This window comes from Lepidochelys kempii, chromosome 25 (assembly GCF_965140285.1).
Source record: "Lepidochelys kempii isolate rLepKem1 chromosome 25, rLepKem1.hap1, whole genome shotgun sequence".
Taxonomy (NCBI): domain Eukaryota; kingdom Metazoa; phylum Chordata; order Testudines; family Cheloniidae; genus Lepidochelys; species Lepidochelys kempii.
Genome location: NC_136404.1, coordinates 4761712 through 4782661, shown reverse-complemented (window position 1 = coordinate 4782661; position 20950 = coordinate 4761712). Strand labels below are relative to the sequence as shown.

Below are 20950 nucleotides of genomic sequence, written 5' to 3'. Positions count from 1 at the left end.
ATGCCTGACTAATCTAATTGCCTTCTATGATGAGGTAACTGGCTCTGTGGATGAGGGGAAAGCAGTGGACGTGTTGTTCCTTGACTTTAGCAAAGCTTTTGACACAGTCTCCCACAGTATTCTTGCCAGCAAGTTAAAGAAGTATGTGCTGGATGAATGGATGATAAGGTGGATAGAAAGCTGGCTAGATTGTGAGGCTCAACAGGTAGTGATCCATGTCTAGAGGGCAGCCGGTATCAAGTGGAGTGCCCCAAGGGTCGGTCCTGGGGCCTGTTTTGTTTAATATCTTCATAAATGATCTGGAGGATGGTGTGGGTTGCACCCTCAGCAAGTTTGCAGATGACACTAAACTGGGAGGAGAATAGATACGCTGGAGGGTAGGGATAGGATACAGAGGGCCCTAGACAAATTAGAGGATTGGGCCAAAAGAAATCTGATGAGGTTCAACAAGGACAAGTGCAGAGTCCTGCAGTTAGGACGGAAGAATCCCATGCACCGCTACAGACTAGGGACCGAATGGGGACCAGTTCTGCAGAAAAGGACCTAGGGGTTACAGTGTACGAGAAGCTGGATATGAGTCAACAGTGTGCCTTTGTTGCCAAGAAGACCAATGGCATTTTGGGATGTATAAGTAGGGGCATTGCCAGCAGATCGAGGGACGTGATGTTCCCCTCTATTCGACATTGGTGAGGCTCCATCTGGAATTTTGGGCCCCACACTACAAGAAGGACGTGGAAAAATTGGAAAACGTCCGGCGGAGGGCAACAAAAAATGATTAGGGGACTGGAACACATGACTTATGAGGAGAGGCTGAGGGAACTGCGATTGTTTAGTATGCAGAAGAGAAGAATGAGGGGGGATTTGATAGCTGCTTTCAACTACCTGAAAGGGGGTTCCAAAGAGGATGGATCTAGACTATTCTTAGTGGTAGCAGATGACAGAGCAAGGAGTAATGGTCTCAAGCTGCAGTGGGGGAGGTCTAGGTTGGATATTAGGAAAAACTTTTTCACTAGGAGGGTGGTGAAACATTGGAATGCGTTACCTAGGGAGGTGATGGAATCTCCTTCCTTAGAAGTTTTTAAGGTCAGGCTTGACAAAGTCCTGGCTGGGATGATTTAGTTGGGGATTGGTCCTGCTTTGAGCAGGGGGTTGGACTAGATGACCTCCTGAGGTCCCTTCCAACCCTGGTATTCTATGATTCTATGAAAATTTAATCTAGCAACATACAAGCTTGTTCAAGATGGTTTCTCTCACTAGTCATTCTTCCCAGTCATGGCTGACTGTCCCTCAGCCAGGACTGTCCACAAAAGCACAAGGTGCTAGCTTCCCTTGTCTTCTTATGTGAAAGACCTTTGTCTAAGTGTGTTTCTCACCAATATTCAGTTCCAGAGACAAGGTCCCCCCACACTGAAGGGCCCATCTTTCTCAGCTTGCAAGAACTCTGGCCTATTTGTTTGTCTAGTGACAGATGCCAAAGAGTCCCTGTAGCCCTTCCTATGAGGTTTCCATTCCCCTGTATGATTTCTATGTAAATGGGGCTTCCATTGTTTGATTCTATCATGCTTAATTTACATAGGAGACAGGTCGTTAGCTGTGACAATTCCTCCTATCTGGGCAGTCAGCACAGCCTAACATCAATGAGTATCTATAATTCCTTATATAGTGTTAATACATACATTTCATAATAACGAGGAGTCCTTGTGGAACCTTAGAGACTAAATCTATTTGGGCATAAGTTTTCATGGGCTAAAACCCACTTCATCAAATGTATGGATTGAAAAATACAGTAAGCAGTGTATATATTACAGCACACAAAAAGATGGGAGTTGCCTTACCAAGTGGGGGGGGGGGTCAGTGCTAACGAGGCCAATGCAATCAAGGTGGATGTCGCCCATTCCTAACAGTTGACAAGAAGGTGAGTGTCAACAGAGGGAAAATTACTCTTTGTAGTGACCCATCCACTCCCAGTCTTTATTCAGGCCTAATTTGATGGTGTCCAATTTGCAAATTAATTCCAGTTCTGTAGTTTCTTGTTGGAGTCTGTTTTTGAAGTTTTTTTGTTGAAGAATTGCCACTTTTAAGTCTGTTGTTGAGTATCTAGGGAGATTGAAGTGTTCTCCTCCTGGTTTTTGAAGGTTAACAATTCTTGATGTCTGATTTGTGTCCATTTATTATTTTGTGTAGAGACTGTCCGGTTTGGCCAATGTACATGGAAGACTGGCATTGCTCCATATATCACATTGGTAGATGTGCAGGTGAACGAGCCCTTGATGGTGTGGCTGATGTGGTTAGGTCCTATGATAGTGTCCCTTGAATAGATATGCGGACAGAGTTGGCAACGGGGTTTGTTGCAGGGATTGGTTCTTGGGTTAGTGTTTTTGTTGTGTGGTGTGTGGTTGCTGGTAAGTATTTGCTGCTTCAGGTTGCGGGGCTGTCTGTAAGCAAGGACTGGCCTGTCTCCCAAGGTCTGTGAGAGTGAGGGATTGTCCTTCAGGAGAGGTTGTAGATCCTTGATGATGCGCTGGATACGTTTTAGTTGGGGGCTATAGGTGACAGCTGGTGGCGTTCTGTTACTTTCTTTGTTGGGCTTGTCTTGTAGTAAGTGACTTCCTGGTACCCTTCTGGCTCTGTCAATCTGTTCCTTCACTTCACCATGTGCGTATTGTAGGTTTAAGAACACTTGATAGAGATCCTGTAGGTGTTTGTCTGTGTCTGAGTAAATGGCGCAAACGTGATTGTATCTTAGAACTTGGCTGTAGACGATGGATCGTGTGACGTGGTCTGGATGAAAGCTGGAGGCATATAGGTAAGTATAGTGGTCAGTAGGTTTCTGGAATAGAGTGGTCTTTATGTGACCATTGCTTATTAGCACTGTAGTGTCCAGGAAGTGGATCTCTTGTGCGGACTGGTCCAGGCTGAGGTTGATGGTGGGGTGGAAACTGTTGAAATCCTGGTGGAATTCCTCAAGGGCCTCCTTCCCATGGGTCCAGATGATGAAGATGTCATCAATGTAGCGCAAGTTGAGTAGGGGCGTAAGGGGACAAGAGCTGAGGAAGCGCTGTTCTAAGTCAGCCATAAAAATGTTGGCATACTGCGGGGCCATGCGGGTACCCATAGCAGTGCAGCTGATTTGAAGGTATAAATTGTCCCCAAATCTGAAATAGTTGTGGGTGAGGACAAAGTCACACAGTTCAGCCACCAGGTTTGCTGTGACATTATTGGGGGAAACTGTTCCTGACAGCATATAGTCCATCTGTGTGTGGAATGTTGGTGTTGAGAGCTTCTATGCATTGTAACATTCAATAACCAGTAGGAGAACACTTCAATCTCTCTGATCACTCAAACTTAAAAGTGGCAATTAAACAAAAAAACTTCAAAAACAGACTTGAACGAGAAACTGCAGAATTGGAATTCATTTGCAAACTGGACACCCCCAAATTAAGCCTGAATAAAGACTGGGAGTGGATGGGTCACTACAAAAAGTAATTTTCCCTCTGCCGATACTCACACCATCTTGTCAACTGTTGGGAATGGGCGATGTCCACCCTGATTGCATTGGCCTCATTAACACTACAAAAGTAATTTTCCCTGATATTCACCTCCTCTTGTCAACTGTTGAGAATAGGCCACTTCCACCTTAAATGAATTGGCCTCGTTAGCACTGACCCCCACTTGGTAAGGCAACTCCCATCTTTTCATGTGCTGTAATATATATACACTGCTTACTGTATTTTCTACTCCATGCATCTGATGAAGTGGGTTTTAGCCCACGAAAGCTTATGCTCAAATAAATTTGTTAGTCTCTAAGGTGCCACAAGGACTCCTCTTTGTTTTTGCTGATACAGCCTAGCATGGCTCCCACTCTGAAACATTTAATAATGTTATTAATCACCAGTGTGTCACAACTTTCAGAAAAGACTTCACTCTAAACATGTGTATAATACAGTAATGCAGCATACAATCAGTTGATTCAATTGCTTATCACTTGAGATTCAGCCCTCCCTCCCCCATCTTCGTAGAGCAGCCCACCTTCTAAATGGATTCTGAAAAGTAAAACTCAGACCAAGCATCTCTCTCCTGCCTGGTGTAGCTGCCATGCTGTCTTCTCTCCCACTTGTTAGTGTGATGAGTCAGTTTACTGCTTATATGTAAATTCCTTTGTTTAGGACAGACCTGTTTAACAACTCCCCATGACACACCTGGTTTGAACAGTTATCATTCCAGCATGTCTCTAACTCTTAATACCCATCATGTACACACATCACATGTGGGAGAGGGACAGCTCAGTGGTTTGAGCATTGGCCTGCTAAACCCAGGGTTGTGAGCTCAATCCTTGAGGGGGCCATTTAGGGATCTGGGGCAAAAATTGGAATTGGCCCTGCTTCGAGCGGGGGGTTGGACTAGATGACCTCCTGAGGTCCCTTCCAACCCTGAGATTCTATGATCACACAAGAATATTAATGACCAGTGACTTATTAGTTTTCAAAGATACCTCACAAGGCACATTTTGTACAAAGATTATTACAATAATGTGTAGGGTGTGAATATGTGTCGCAATAACAAAGTCTGAGCACAAAACTATCCTGCCAAGAAGGGAGAGGACAAACCACAGTGGGCACAATGGGGCTGGCAGAGCTGAGGTCTCTGACTGATCCAGCTTCCCAAGTGTTTCTTCCAATAGTAGGATCCTACTTTGTCAACCAGTATCTAGTCTATACAGATTAGTTCATGTGAGGGGCAATGGGTAATTATCTTGTCATTTACCATTATGCTCAGTGATTTGAATACTGCAGACTCATGGACTGCCTGTGTAAGTCTCCCAATTAACTATAATAACTTAAGAAAAAAACCTGGGCATCATTGTAAGACAGCTCAATGAAGATCTCTGCTCAGCGTGAAACTTTCAGATTAGATGACCACTTTGATATGGATGTCCTACAGTCATTGTTTAACCGAGCATCCACCTCCAAGCAAACAGGCAACCGTGAACGACTGGTTGCTTACCTTACAGTAACTGATTCTTCCAGATGTTTTGTCCACATGGATTCCACAGTCTGCCCTCCTTCCCATGACTAGAGTGACTCTGGCATTCTGTATTGGCAAAGCACCTGAGGGACTCTTGGACCTGCTTTATGCTGTTAGCTGGGGATGAGAGAGGACATGAGCCCCCATGGACTCTGCTGGCTGAAAGAATCTGATCTCATACACATGTGCATCAAGATTAGAAAACACATGGACAATCATATCTTCATAAATGATCTGAAGGATGGTGTGGATTGCACTCTCAGCAAATTTGCGGATGATACTAAACTGGGAGGAGTGGTAGATACGCTGGAGGGCAGGGATAGGATACAGAGGGACCTAGACAAATTGGAGGATTGGGCCAAAAGAAATCTGATGAGGTTCAATAAGGATAAGTGCAGGGTCCTGCACTTAGGACAGAAGAACCCAATGCACAGCTACAGACTAGGGACCAAATGGCTAGGCAGCAGTTCTGCGGAAAAGGACCTAGGGGTGACAGTGGACGAGAAGCTGGATATGAGTCAGCAGCGTGCCCTTGTTGCCAAGAAGGCCAATGGCATTTTGGGATGTATAAGTAGGGGCATAGCAAGCAGATCGAGGGACGTGATCGTCCCCCTCTATTCCACATAGGTGAGGCCTCATCTGGAGTACCGTGTCCAGTTTTGGGCCCCACACTACAAGAAGGATGTGGATAAATTGGAGAGAGTCCAGCGAAGGGCAACAAAAATGATTAGGGGACTGGAACACATGACTTTTGAGGAGAGGCTGAGGGAACTGGGATTGTTTAGTCTGCGGAAGAGAAGAATGAGGGGGGATTTGATAGCTGCTTTCAACTACCTGAGAGGTGGTTCCAGAGAGGATGGTTCTACACTATTCTCAGTGGTAGAAGAGGACAGGACAAGGAGTAATGGTCTCAAGTTGCAGTGGGGGAGGTTTAGGTTGGATATTAGGAAAAACTTTTTCACTAGGAGGGTGGTGAAACACTGGAATGCGTTGCCTAGGGAGGTGGTGGAATCTCCTTCCTTAGAAGTTTTTAAGGTCAGGCTTGACAAAGCCCTGGCTGGGATGATTTAATTGGGGATTGGTCCTGCTTTTGAGCAGGGGGTTGGACTAGATGACCTCCTGAGGTCCCTTCCAACCCTGATATTCTATGATTCTATGATCACTTGAAGAGGAATGGGACTGCATATGTTAGAGAAGAGACAAATAAGACGGGACATGACAGAGATATAGAGGGCAGAAATTATGCTTATTCATAGGTTTTAAGTAAAGAAGGGGGACCACTATGGTCACAGTCTGATTTCCTGCACAACTCAAGCCATAGATTTTCACTCAGTAATTTCTGCTTCAAGACCAAAAACCTGTGGGTGAATTAGAACATATCTGTTGGATGACTAAGTGATTGAGAAACCACCATATCCCTTGATAAACTGTTCCTAGGGTAAATTACACTCAAAATTTTGCATCCTGTTTTCAGTTTAAATTTTTTTAATCCAATTTTCAGCCATTGAATCTTGTTGTGCCCCACTCTGTTAAAGAGCACTGTAGAATCAAGGCTTGTCTAGACAGGGACAATCAAAAAAGTTAATTCAAATTAACTTTTAAAGTGGATTAAATGGCATTAAACCCTTGGGTGGACACTCTCGTTCAGAATTAGAGTGGCTTTAGCTTAATTTGCTTAAACCAAGGGCTGGTTTACATTTAAAATGCTGCAGCAACACAGCTGCTCTGCTGTAATTACCTGCTCCAACAGAAGGGGTTCTCCTGTCGGCGTAGATAACCCACCACCCCGACAGGCAGTAGCTGGGTCGAGAATTTTCCCATTTACCTAGTGCTGTCTACACCATGGGTTTGGTCAGTTTAACTGCATCACTCAGGGGGTTGTGGATTTTTCACAAATCCTACAGACCTAATTGCCTCATGTAGACCAGGCCTAAATCAAATTAAGTCCACTTTATTTCCGAATATGAACATGCACACAGGTGTTTAATGCAGTTTAACTAATCCATTTTAAACTCACACCTTTAGTTAATTCAGCTCAATTTTCCCGAGTGTCCCTATGTAAACAAGACCTTAGATGTCTTCTCCTTGTTCAAGTATGTACAGACCATGACCAGATCATATCTTAGGGCTTTTCTACACTGGCAGTTTGCAGCGCTGCAACTTTCTCACTCAGGGGTGTGAAAAAACACTCCATGAGCACAGAAAGTTTCAGCGCTATAACAGGCCAGTGTAGACAGTACAACAGCACTGGGAGCCGTGCTCAGCAGTTGACAAGAAGGGGTGAATACCAAAGGAGGGAAAATTACTTTTGTAGCGCTAACAAGGCCAACGCAATGAAGGGAGGGAGTTGGCAGATGTGATTGCAGAGCCATTGTCTTTGAAAATTCATGGCAATTGGGGGAGGTCCCAGACGATTGGAAAAAGGAAAATATAATGCCCATCTTTAAAAAGGGGACGATGGAGAATCTGGGGACTATAGACCAGTCAGCCTCACTTCAGTCCTCAGCAAAATCATGGAGCAGGTCCTCAAGGAATCCATTTTGTAGCACTTGGAAGAGAGGAAGGTAATAAGGAACAGTTAACATGGATTCACCAAGGGCAAGTCATGCCTGACCAACCTGATTGCCTTCTATGATGAGATAACTGGCTCTGTGGATATGGTGAAAGCGGTGGACGTGATATATCTTGACTTCAGCAAAGCTTTTGATATGGTCTCCCACAGTATTCTTACCAGCAAGTTAAAGAAGTATGGATTGGACGAATGGACTATAAGGTGGATAGAAAGCTGGCTAAATTGTCAGGCTCAACAGGTAGTGATCAATGGCTCGATGTCTAATTGGCAGCTGGTATCAAGCGGAGTGCCCCAGGGGTCAGTTCTGGGGCTGGTTTTGTTCAACATCTTTATTAAATGATCTGGATGATGGAATTAATTGCACCCTCAGCAAGTTCGCAGATGACACTAAAATGGGGGAGATGTGAGTACGCTGGAGGGTAGGGATAGGGTCCAGAGTGACCTAGACAAATGAGAGGATTGGGCCAAAATAAATCTGATGAGGTTCAACAAGGACAAGCGCAGAGTCCTGCACTTAGGACGGAAGAATCCCATGCACCGCTACAGGCTGGGGACAGACTGGCTAAGCAGCATTTCTGCAGAAAAGGACCTGGGGATTACAGTGGACAAGAAGCTGGATATGAGTCAACAGTGTGCCCTTGTTGCCAAGAAGGCCAATGGCATATTGGGCTGTATTAGTAGGAGCATTGCCAGCAGATTATTCCCCTCTATTCAGCATTGGCGAGGCCACACCCGGAGTATTGCGTCCAGTTTTGGTCCCCCCACTACAGAAGGGATGTGGACAAATTGGAGAGAGTCCAGCGGAGGGCAACGAAAATGATCAGGGGGCTGGGGCCCATGACTTACAAGGAGAGTCTGAGGGAACTGGGCTTATTTAGTCTGCAGAAGAGAAGAGTGAGGGGGGAATTTGATAGCAGCCTTCAATTACCTGAAACCGTCACCTACAGCCCCCAAGTAAAACCTCTCCAGTGCATTATCAAGGATCTACAACCTATCCTGAAGGACGACCCTTCACTCTCACAGACCTTGGGAGACAGCCCAGTCCTCGCTTACAGACAGCCCCCCAACCTGAAGCAAATACTCACCACACAACAAAAACACTAACCCAAGAACCAATCCTTGCAACAACCCATGTTGCCAACTCTGCCCGCATATCTATTCAAGGAACACCAACAAAGGACCTAACCACATCAGCCACACAATCAAGGGCTCATTCACGTGCACATCTACCAATGTGATATACGCCATCATGTGCCAGCAATGCCAGTCTTCCATGTACATTGGCCAAAACGGACAGTCTCTACACAAAATAATAAATGGACACAAATCAGACATCAAGAATTGTTAACCTTCAAAAACCAGGAGGAGAACACTTCAATCTCCCTAGATACTCAACAACAGACTTAAAAGTGGCAATTCTTCAACAAAAAAACTTCAGAAACAGACTCCAACGAGAAACTGCAGAGCTGGAATTAATTTACAAACTGGACACCATCAAATTAGGCCTGAATAAAGACTGGGAATGGATGGGTTACTACAAAAAGTAATTTTCCCTCTGCTGATACTCTCACCTTCTTGTCAACTGTTGGAAATGGGCCACCTTGATTGCATTGGCCTCATTAGTACTACAAAAGTAATTTTCCCTTCCTTGGTATTCAACCCTTCTTGTCAACTATTGAGAATAGGCCACTTCCTCCTTAACTGAATTGCTCGTTAGCACTGACCCCCCTTCCCCTCCCGCTTGCTAGGGCAACTCCCATCTTTTTAGGTGCTATAATACTGTATTTTTCACTCCATGCATCTGATGAAGTAGGTTTTAGCCCATGAAAGCTTATGCCCAAATAAATGTGTTAGTCTCTAAGGTGCCACAAGGACTCCTGGTTGTTTTTGCCGATACAGCCTAACATGGCTACCACTCTGAAACCTCAAAAAGAAAAGGAGTCCTTGTGGCACCTTAGAGACTAACAAATTTATTTGAGCATAAGCTTTCGTGAGCTACAGCTCACTTCATCGGATGCATTCAGTGGAAAATACAGTGGGGAGATTTTTCCACTGAATGCATCCGATGAAGTGAGCTGTAGCTCACGAAAGCTTATGCTCAAATAAATTTCTTAGTCTCTAAGGTGCCACAAGTCCTCCTTTTGTTTTTGTGGATACAGACGAACACACGTCTGCTACTGTGAAAACTGTAATCTGTAACCTATCATTTAAATCATCTTCTGTACCTGATGACTGGAGGATGGCTAATGTGACACCAATTTTTAAAAAGGGCTCCAGAGGTGATCCCGGCAATTACAGGCCTGTAAGCCTGACTTCACTACTGGGCAAACTGCTTGAAAAACTGTAATAAAGAACAATATTGTCAGACAGAGATGAACATAATTTGTTGGGGAAGAGTCAACATGGTTTTAGTAAAGGGAAATCATGCCTCATCAATCTACTAGAATTCTTTGAGGGGGTCAACAAGCATGTGGACCAAGGAGATCCAGTGGATATAGTGTACTTAGATTTTCAGAAAACCTTTGACAAGGTCCCTCACCAAAGGCTCTTATGCAAAGTAAGCTGCCACAGGATAAGAGGGAAGGTGCTCTCATGGATTGGTAACTGGTTAGATAGGAAACAAAGGGTAGGTATAAATGGTCAGTTTTCAGAACTGAGAGAGGTAAATAGTGGTGTCCTCCAGGGGTCTGTTCTGGGACCAGTTATATTCAATATATTCATAAATGATCTGGAAAAAGGGGTAAACTGTGAGGTGGCAAAATTTGCAGATGATACAAAATCACTAAAGATATTTAAGACCCAGGCAGACTGCAAAGAGCTACAAAAGGATCTCTCAAAACTGGGTGACTGGGCAACAAAATGACAGGTTAAATTTAATGTTGATAAACATTGGAAAGCACAATCTCAATTATACATATAAAATGATGGGGTCAAAATTAGCTGTTACCACTCAAGAGAGAGATCTTGGAGTCATTGTGGATAGTTCACTGAAAATATCCACTCAATGTGCAGTGGCAGTCAAAAAAGCGAATAGAATGCTGGGAATAATTAACAAAGGGATAGATAATAGGACTGAAAATATGTTGCCTCTATATAAATCCATGGTACACCCACATCTTGAATAGTGTGTGCAGATGTGGTCACCCCATCTCAAAAAAGACATTTTGGAATTGGAAAAGGTTCAGAAAAGGGCAACAAAAATCATAGAATCATAGAATATCAGGGTTGGAAGGGACCTCAGGAGGTCATCTAGTCCAACCCCCTGCTCAAAGCAGGACCAATCCCCAATTAAATCATCCCAGCCAGGGCTTTGTCAAGCCTGACCTTAAAAACTTCTAAGGAAGGAGATTCTACCACCTCCCTAGGTAACGCATTCCAGTGTTTCACCACCCTCCTAGTGAAAAAGTTTTTCCTAATATCCAACCTAAACCTCCCCCACTGCAACTTGAGACCATTACTCCTTGTCCTGTCCTCTTCTACCACTGAGAATAGTGTAGAACCATCCTCTCTGGAACCACCTCTCAGGTAGTTGAAAGCAGCTATCAAATCCCGCCTCATTCTTCTCTTCCGCAGACTAAACAATCCCAGTTCCCTCAGCCTCTCCTCATAAGTCATGTGTTCCAGTCCCCTAATCATTTTTGTTGCCCTTCGCTGGACTCTCTCCAATTTATCCACATCCTTCTTGTAGTGTGGGGCCCAAAACACAGTACTCCAGATGAGGCCTCACCAATGTGGAATAGAGGGGGACGATCACGTCCCTCGATCTGCTCGCTATGCCCCTACTTATACATCCCAAAATGCCATTGGCCTTCTTGGCAACAAGGGCACGCTGCTGACTCATATCCAGCTTCTCGTCCACTGTCACCCCTAGGTCCTTTTCCGCAGAACTGCTGCCTAGCCATTCGGTCCCTAGTCTGTAGCTGTGCATTGGGTTCTTCTGTCCTAAGTGCAGGACCCTGCACTTATCCTTATTGAACCTCATCAGATTTCTTTTGGCCCAATCCTCCAATTTGTCTAGATCCCTCTGTATCCTATCCCTGCCCTCCAGTGTATCTACCACTCCTCCCAGTTTAGTATCATCCGCAAACTTGCTGAGAGTGCAATCCACACCATCCTCCAGATCATTTATGAAGATATTGAACAAAACCGGCCCCAGGACCGACCCTTGGGGCACTCCACTTGACATCGGCTGCCAACTAGACATGGAGCCATTGATCACTACCCGTTGAGCCCGACAATCTAGCCAACTTTCTACCCACCTTGCCAACCCAATCTACCCAATCTAGCCAACTTTCTACCCACCACTAAAATGATTAGGGGCATGGAACAGCTTCCGTATGAGGAGAGATTAATAAGACTGGGACTTTTCAGCTTGGAAAAGAGACGGATAAGGGAAGATATGATTGAGGTCTATAAAATCATGACTGGTGTAGAGAAAGTAGATAAGGAAATGTTATTTACTCCTTCTCATTACACAAGAACTAGGGGTCACCAAATGAAATTACTAGGCAGCAGGTTTAAAACAAATAAAAGGAAGTATTTCTTCACACAATGCACAGTCAACCTGTGGAACTTCTTGCCAGGGGATGTTGTGAAGGCCAAGACCATAAGAGGGTTCAAAAAAGAACTAGATAAATTCATGGAGGATAGGTCCAGCAATGGCTATTAGCCAGGATGGGCAGGAATGGTGTCCCTCGCCTCTGTTTGCCAGAAGCTGGGAATGAGTGACAGGTGATGGATCACTTGATGATTACCTGTTCTGTTCATTCCTTCTGGGGCACCTGGCTTTGGCCACTGTCAGAAGTCAGGATACTGGGCTAGATGGACCTTCGGTCTGACCCAGTAGGGCCATTCTTATGTTCTTATCTCTTCCTTAGGCCATACCCACACTACAAAAATTATGTCAACTTAAGTTACATTGCCATACAGCAGCCGCAGTTATTACATCGCTTGTGCGCGCTATGCTCCTTGTGTCGGCACACACCTCCTCACCAGGAGCGCTCATATTGATGCATAGTGCAGTGCACCGTGGCTTGGTATTTCACTGTGCAACTTGCCACCATGCAACACAGGATGTTTTGGGAAGTTTTTGCAATGCTTCATGAAGCAGAAACGGGTTGCACAGGTGTGACTGGGAGCATGGGGTCAACTTCCCATAATGAAGTGTTCTCCATCCCATAATTTCATCTGCATCCCATAGTATTTCACACCTCTTCAAAATCCCCATAAACCCATGTATCCCTCCTTACTGGCCACCATCTCTGACAGACACACAGAGTGTGCAGAGCTCTGCATTATTGTCATGAGCATTGCAAGCACAGGGTGCCTGATCTTGCAGTATCTGCAGAGCCCGAAGAGGAGCTGCGGGGAACACGACATTTCCTTGAAGACTAGATCGCTGTGGGACACAGACAGAAACAATTCAAGGTTGTTGGTGGCATTCATGGAGAAGCTGCGGATGGTGGAGCACCAGTTCTGGGCCTGAATAACAAGCACTGACTGGTGGAATTGCATTATCATGCAGGTTTGGGATGACTAGCAGTAGCTGAAGAATTTTCAGATGCACAAAGACACATTCCTGGATCTGTGTGCCGAACTTGCCCCAGCCTGCCAGCGCAAGGACACCAAAATGAGAGCTGCACTGACAGTAGAGAAGTGAGGGGCAATTGCACTGTGGAAATTTGCAATGCCCAATTGCTACGGGTCAGTGGGAAACCATCTGGGAGTTGGGAAATGCACAATGGAGGCCACTGTCATGCAAGTGTGCAGGGCCATTATGCACCTCCTGCTACGCAGGACACAGTGGATGGTTCGCAGCAATAAGCTTCGTGAACTTTGGAGGATCAATAGATGGCACACACATCTCTATTTTAACACCAGACCACCTTGCCACAGAGTACATCATGGTAATGCAACTGCTGGTGGATCACCGGGGATGCTTTACTGACATCAATGTGGGTGGGTCAGGGAAGGTGCATGCCGCAGGCATCTTTAAGAACACAGGACTGTGCAAAAAGCTGCAAGCAGGGACTTCCTTTCCCAACCAGCAGATTACCATGGGGAATGTTGAAATGCCAATAGTGATCCTGGGAGACCCAGCCTACCTCTTGTTCCCATGGCTCATGAAACTATACACTGGCCATCTTGACAGCACCAAGGAATGCTTCAAATATCAGCTCAGCAGGTGAAGAATAACAGTTGAATGTGCCTCTGGTTGTCTGAAGGGTCATTGTTTACTTACAAGATTGGACCTCAGTGAAAAAAAATCCCAATGGTGATAGCTGCCTGCTGTGTTCTGCATAATATCTGAGAGTCAAAGGGGGAAAGTTTCTACCGTGATGGAGCTGGAGCTGCTGTATACTGAATTTGAACAGCCAGATACAAGGGCTATTAGAAGGGCTCAGTGCAGAGCGATGTAGCTCAGGAAGGCTTTGAAAGAACATTTAAAAGTGAACCAGAACAGTGTGCTCTACCTGGCCTTGCTCTTTTGCAGCCTGCTACGATTCTTGTGGTGATTCTGTGTGTGTAGAAATAGAACATTGCCAATGCACCTATTATTATATAGTCTTGAATGAGGTTATGGTTTCTGTGACAAAATGAAGTAACAGGAAATTGGTGCTTATCAGACGTACTCAGCACCAGACAGCACATGTTGTGAACCAATAAAGATGAATTTTGTTCCAAAAAATGGATTTTTATTCTGTAATATGAACCAGGCAATTACAAAACCCTTTGAAACTTAATAAATTAAGGGAACAGAACTTATGAAGGGGCAAGAAAAAAACATTTTCATTTCAGGTACACATACACCAAGTATGGCTTTCACAGGTCAGTCTATGTGTAGCTGATGGTCTGTAACGTCCCTTGGGGTGGAGTGGTAGGGGTGTGCAGTGACCCAAGTTCCCTGTAAGCTGCGCGGACGCACAGCAGCCTACTTAGCACCGCGCAGGCGCTTAGGGAACCCGGCTGGGGACCTGCCCCCAACCTGCCATGCGAGGTCCCCCCCGTCCAAACTCACCCTGTGGACCGGACCCAGCCAGGGCCCTCCCCTGGCCCGGACCTGCTGGGGCCAGGGGAGGGGCACCTATCCTGCAGCCCCAGCCCTAGAGCGACAGGGACAGGTGCCTCTTCCACTCCAGCCCAGTTGCTGCTGCAAGGAGAGAGCACTGGGGCGGGGGGAGGGGGAGGAGGAGGGGGAAAGAGTTCTCTCTCCCTGCCATAGCCCCGGAGCACCCTCCTGCACCCCAAATCCTTCATCCCCAGCTCCACCCCAGAGCCTGCACCCCCTGCACTCAACCCTCTGCCCCCAGCCCTGAGCCCCTCATCCCCAGCCCTGCCCCAGAGCCTGCCCCCCCAGCCGGAGCCCTCACCCCCTGCACCCCAACCCTCTACCCCAGCCTTGAGCCCCCTCCCACAGGAACCCCTCGGCCCTACCCCCACCACATGAATTTTGTTGCGTGCACCAATATGAAGGTGATGTGTCACACATCACCTCCATAGTGGTGCACACAACAAAATTCAATCTGCACATGGGTGGGAAAAATTAGAGTGAACACTGGCATGAGGAATGTTGAGGGGGGTGAAGGTAGGAGACATTGAGTTCTCTATGGGCTGCAGAGGGAGGCGAGCACAGGATTTTTATACCTGCAGGTCTACCAGAGTCAGTGCAGCATCTCTGCTGCATGAGAAACCCCATTATGTCCTAGTGCATCTCCCTCTCCTTTTCCTGCTTGGACTCCCAGGCCTTTCTCCTCTCAACTCTTCCTTCTCCATGCTGTCTGAAATGGTCATCCTCCAGACCCTGGTCTCATTCTCTGATGCAGCACAGGCTTGCATGATCTCCTGGAACATGCCAGCAAAAGTCCTCTTCTTTCTCTTCCTTATCTGGCTCAGGCTTTCTGCGGGTGTGGAGGAGACCCTGAAGGCCACAATGGCAGCAGCTGCAGATACAACACAGAGAGGTACCATTGTCAGTGTATTCACAATGGAAATCAAAACTTAGGATACTGAACTCCCCTTGCTTCCCAAAAGTTGTAAGCAGTACATTGTCACATCTGCTTAGGCTTGACAGACCACAGCACCAGTCACAGCATCCTGCCATTGTGAATGTGGCCCTCAGGGGGGGAGGAGGTAGGGGAAATGAGGGGGGAATAGCTCACAAGCCTGAGTATATGTGTATGGGGCAATGAGACTGAATACTAGCACCGTTTTCCACAGGCAGGGGTGATTTTAGCTGGTATCTCACTCCTGAGAGTGACAAAGGCAGACAGCACAGCTGCTATTTGCATCCTGAAGCCACCCAGGCCCTTCTTAAAAAAGTGAAGGAGAACCTGGGGAACTACAGATCGGTCAGCCACACCTCAGTCCCTGGAAAAATCATGGTGATCAGGAACAATCAACATGGATTCACCAAGGGCAAGTCATGCCTGACCAATCTGATTGCCTTCTATGATGAGATAACTGGCCCTATGAACATGGGGAAAGCAGTGGACATGATATATCTTGACTTTAGCAAAGCTTGAGATACGGTCTCCCACAGTATTCTTCCCAGCAAGTCAAAAAAGTATGGATTGGATGAATGGACTATAAGGTAGATAGAAAGCTGGCTCAACAGGTAGTGATCAACAGCTCGATGTCTAGTTGGCAGCCGGTATCAAGCAGAGTGACCCAGGAGTCAGTCCTGGAGCTGGTTTTACTCAACATCTTTATTAATGATCTGGATGATGGGATTAATTACACCCTCAGCAAGTTCGCAGATGACACCAAGCTGGGGGGAGAGGTAGATACGCTGGAGGGTAGGGATAGGGTCCAGAGTGACCTAAACAAATTGGATGACTGGGCCACAAGAAATCTGATGAGGTTCAACAAGGAGAAGTGCAGAGTCCTGCACTTAGGATGGAAGAATCCCATGCACTGCTACAGGCTGGGGACAGACTGGCTAAGCGGCAGTTCTGCAGACAAGGACCTGGGGATTACAGTGGACAAGAAGCTGGATATGAGTCAGCAGTGTGCCTTTGTTGTGAAGGCTTATGGCATATTGGGCTGCATTAGTAGGAGCATTGCCAGCAGATTGAGGGAAGTGATTATTCCCCTCTATTCGGCACTGGTGACGTCACATCTGGAGTACTGTGTCCAGTTTTGGGCCCCCCACTACGGAAAGAATGTGGACAAATTGGAGAGAATCCAGCAGAGGGCAACGAAAATGATCAGGGGGCTGGGGCCCATGACTTACGAGGAGCGGCTGAGGGAACTGGGCTTATTTAGTCTGCAGAAGAGAAGAGTGAGGGGGGATTTGATAGCAGCCTTCAACTACCTGAAGGGGGGTTTCAAAAATGATGGAGCTAGGCTGTTCTCAGTGGGGGCAGATGACAGAACAAGGAGCAACGGTCTCAAGTTGCAGTGGGGAAGGTCTAGGTTGGATATTAGGAAATATATTTCACTAGGAGGGTGGTGAAGCACTGGAATGGGTTACCTAGGGAGGTGGTGGAATTTCCATCCTTAGAGGTTTTAAAGGCCCTCCCCAGAAACCTTTAGTAGAGGATTGCAGAGTACCTCCATCCAAGTTCCACTGAGATCTCTACGAAGGATTCTGGGCACATAAACTGCTCCACGTGGCCCCTCTCTTGGCTGTTTCACTACCTCTTCTAGCACAAGTAAAAAAGGGTAAATCAACAGATGTGTCCTGTTACTTTGGGGGTTCCATCCCTGGAATTTCAAAGAAAATGGCATATTTACTAGAGGTTCCTTCCCCTGCATCAGGCTTCCCTCAGCAGGACTGTTGGGGCTGAGTGGTGGAGTCAAAAACATGTCCTGGCTCACCAGGCAGCTAGATTTCCCCGGTCGCCTGGCTCCCATATTCCTCCTCCACCTCCTCCTCACTGTTCATGGCAGGGGTCTGTGACTTGGGCTCACTTAAAGTATCCACAGGGCTCTTGGGGGTCATAGTGAGATCTCCACCAAAGATAGCATGCAGCTCTTTGTAAAAGTGGCAGGTCTGCAGCTCCGCACCATATCAATTGTTGGCCTCTCTTGCCTTCTGGTATGCCTGCCCCAGCTCCTTGGCTTTCAGGAGGCACTGCCACTGGTCCTCTTGTAGCTCCTCTCCTGCTGTCCCTGAGTAATCTGCTCATAATGTCCACATTTCTGTGACTGGAGTGGAGCTGGGCTTGCACAGCCTCTTCTCCCACCAGGCCCAGGAGATGCAAAACCTCCTGTATACCCCAGGCAGGAGCACATCTGCAGCGTGTAGCCGGCGTGGTCAGCTGGGCAGTTACATTCAACCGTGAAGAGAGGCTAGGTGTGCTCGTCAAGCCAAGCAATCAGGGAAAAGAATTTCAAAAATGTGCACGGTTTTAAAAGGGAGGAGCAGCATATTGTCCACATGACCCTTGGGCAACTAATTCACAATGGCAACCAGAACAGCCATGTGGGGCATTGCGGGACAGCTCCTGGAGGCCAAGAACAGTTGATGTAAGTATCGTAGCATCTATGCTGATACTTCATCGACCTAACTACATCCACCCTGAATCTATGCTGCTTGGGGAGGTGGTGCTATTCAGTTGGTGTAGTGGGGCAGTTACGGCAGAAGAAGCGAAATTTAAGTGTAGATACATCCATAGGGAGGTCTACATAAAAACTGTCTTGCGTCAACCTAACCATGAAGTGTAGACCAGGCCTTAGTTTAAAGGATTTAGGACCAGAAATCTTTCAATGGGAATTGCAATCCTAAAACTCCCTGAGGCATTTTAAGGAGCTTTATTGATTTTACCCAACTCTTGCATTGTAAAGTGTTTTCGAGACCTCAAATCTTGTAGCTCTTCTCTAAATCCTGTTTTCAACATCCTCTTTAAAAGCAGGAACACCAAAATTGAATACAGTATTCCAGTAGTAGTCCCATCAATACATATGCTAAGGTAATATCTACTTCTACTAATATAAGTAAAATTCTTATTTAAAAATATCTATAAATTTTTAGATTTTTGTAACTTTTAATTCACATTTTGATAAATCAAAAATGTAGGGCTCTATGACCTGGCAGTGTCCTTTTGAATAGCTGTTGCATGTTACTCCAGAGGCAGTCGCCTGGCAATGTTAGGTGAGACAAATCAGTGTACTGTGCGTGCATATATTTAAAGCACTTTGGGATCTCTTTGGGATAAAAGGTAGTATGGAAATGCAAGAGATTATTTATTTTGCTGGTGTTCTTGCAGGGGAAATCAGATTAATCTTCCCAATATTGATCACCATCAGCACTTTCACCAAAACTACTGGCTCTCACTGCTCTCTTTTCTTCTAGAGATCGACTTAGAACAATGACCAACGTCCTAGGTGATGCACTGGCTGCGGGCATCATAGCACATGTCTGCCAGAAAGATTTTGCACCAAAGCCAGAAAAAGTACGTATATCCATTTGGGAGAAAAAAAGAGGGGTGCCGGAGCTAAAATCAAATACAAAAACTGTGGGCAGGTCAGGGAGCAGAATTAAGAGTAGATCTTTCTTGTTTTTGCAGCAAGATCCAGTGAGCAACACAGAGAAGCTTTCTTCTGCCGAGAACTCCCTTCTCCAGCCCAAAGACCACGTGATGGAAATGATTGTAGAAACGTTGTCCGAACGAACAGGAGTTAATTACAATATCTGCCAGGTGTAATGGCCATAGCATTTTCATTCCCAGGAAGAGGATTTTGGTGCTAACACGTAGCCACTCTACTCTGTGTGTACATGTGGGCCTTACTGTGCACAAAAAAGGCAGAAAAATCCATTTTTGGGAGGCTTCGAAGAGCTACAGCAGCACAACTGCACTGGCCAGAAGTTAAACAGGAAGCAGTAGCGCCAACTGCTTGAGGCTTTAACCTGCGAGGCCTCATCTATGAAGTCGTTGTCTTGACAGTCCAGAGCAACAGATTTTTAAAGGTTTCATGCCACTATTTTCTCAACACAATTTTCTTTTTCGAGGACAGAGGAATAGATAGTTATTAGAGAAGAACCTTAGCTGGTTGTTTTAAAAAGGGGCTGAGACAAGGCAGAGCTTTGTCACCGTCCAGCAATGGTCTTCACCCATTCTCTGTTCGCAATTGCTGTCAGTTTGCATTATGTTTATTATGCAGATAATTTTTTGACCATCTTATTTTAAAATTGTGGTTGGTAAACTTTTTTTAGAGAGAGATTTTATATTCTCTAAAAATGGACATTTCAAGCAGACTTTCTGCTGTCATTCCAAATGTAATTTTGTCTTCAAGGAACAGGCTGTTTGGACATCTTTGGACACAGAATTTAGGAGCAGAGTTGTTTGGAAATGTTCCAATTTTTTCACTTGATAAGGCTCCCAACAACCATTCGTGGCTCTGTCAATGACTGCTCCAGCTAGTATGGTGAAGATGCAGGTACTAAACATAAGATTTGGGAATGAATGGCAAAATTTGCATGGTGAGAGTGGAATACAAGAATCAAAATAATCTTTGGTTTCTTCATGATAAATTTGAACTAAATGCAAGCAACTGGAAACTGCATGTAGGCATGAAAAGGAAATGGAAAATACAATTTTATCTGGCTTTAAATGTTTTTTTAAAAATATGATCAAGCACTAAAACAGTGCTTTTGAATATATTTTATTTATGAATCAATCTTCCTCCTCAAGTATAAAACATGTCATATGAACCAACCCTCCCCACATAATTTTTCCCCATCAGTGAGTTGACCAGATCCCAATAAAATTATGCTGATTTCCCAGCTGAGGACCTGGCCCTGTTTTGAATGTTGTTCCAAATGCAGCCTTAATAGATCAAGACTGTTTTTTTTTTGGGGGGGGGGGGGGGACGGACAGGGGAATCATGAGTGAGTTTACATCCTTCAGGAGATAACATTCTCCCCCATCCCAGTGTATTGCTACCACTCCAATATAACAAAGCTCTGCCTTTCCCAAACACCCATTAATTTATTTTGCATTCCCTAGAAGGAAACACTGAGTGAATTCCACAAGGGCCTGATCTGACTCTCTTTGAAGTCTGTGGAAAGGCTCCCATTAACATGCATGGGGGTTTTGGATGCATGCAAGCGCCTGTTCCTTGCAGTACATAATAACAATTTAAAACAGTCATACTTAGACCTCAGTGGTTCTACTGAATTAGCAATCAACATTACCCCAAAAGAGAGACAATGGTGTGAATTCATGGTTTCATTTACTACAGTGCTATGTATGAAATACCTCAGGGGCATTCTACAGTGTGCCGTGCAGAGGCTATTATTTCAAGAACAAAAATTTTATAAGCTGGATCTAAAATTTCTATGTATGATTCAATGTAATTTTCTGGGGTGTTCTTAATTTTTTTTCTGTTTTTGTAAGAAAAATATAAACT

The 20950-nt window shown here is 45.5% G+C and overlaps 1 protein-coding gene across 1 annotated transcript in view; it reads left to right on the top strand.

Annotated features, from left to right (window-relative positions):
- LOC140903308 (excitatory amino acid transporter 5) overlaps nt 1–19245 on the top strand; it is a 77800-nt gene extending 58555 nt beyond the window's left edge. The window contains exons 10-11 of the mRNA XM_073324406.1: nt 18894–18993; nt 19108–19245. Of these exons, the coding sequence (XP_073180507.1) occupies nt 18894–18993; nt 19108–19245 (238 nt within the window). The remainder of the gene's footprint in view (nt 1–18893; nt 18994–19107) is intronic.
- The last annotated feature ends 1705 nt before the right edge of the window (nt 19246–20950 follow it).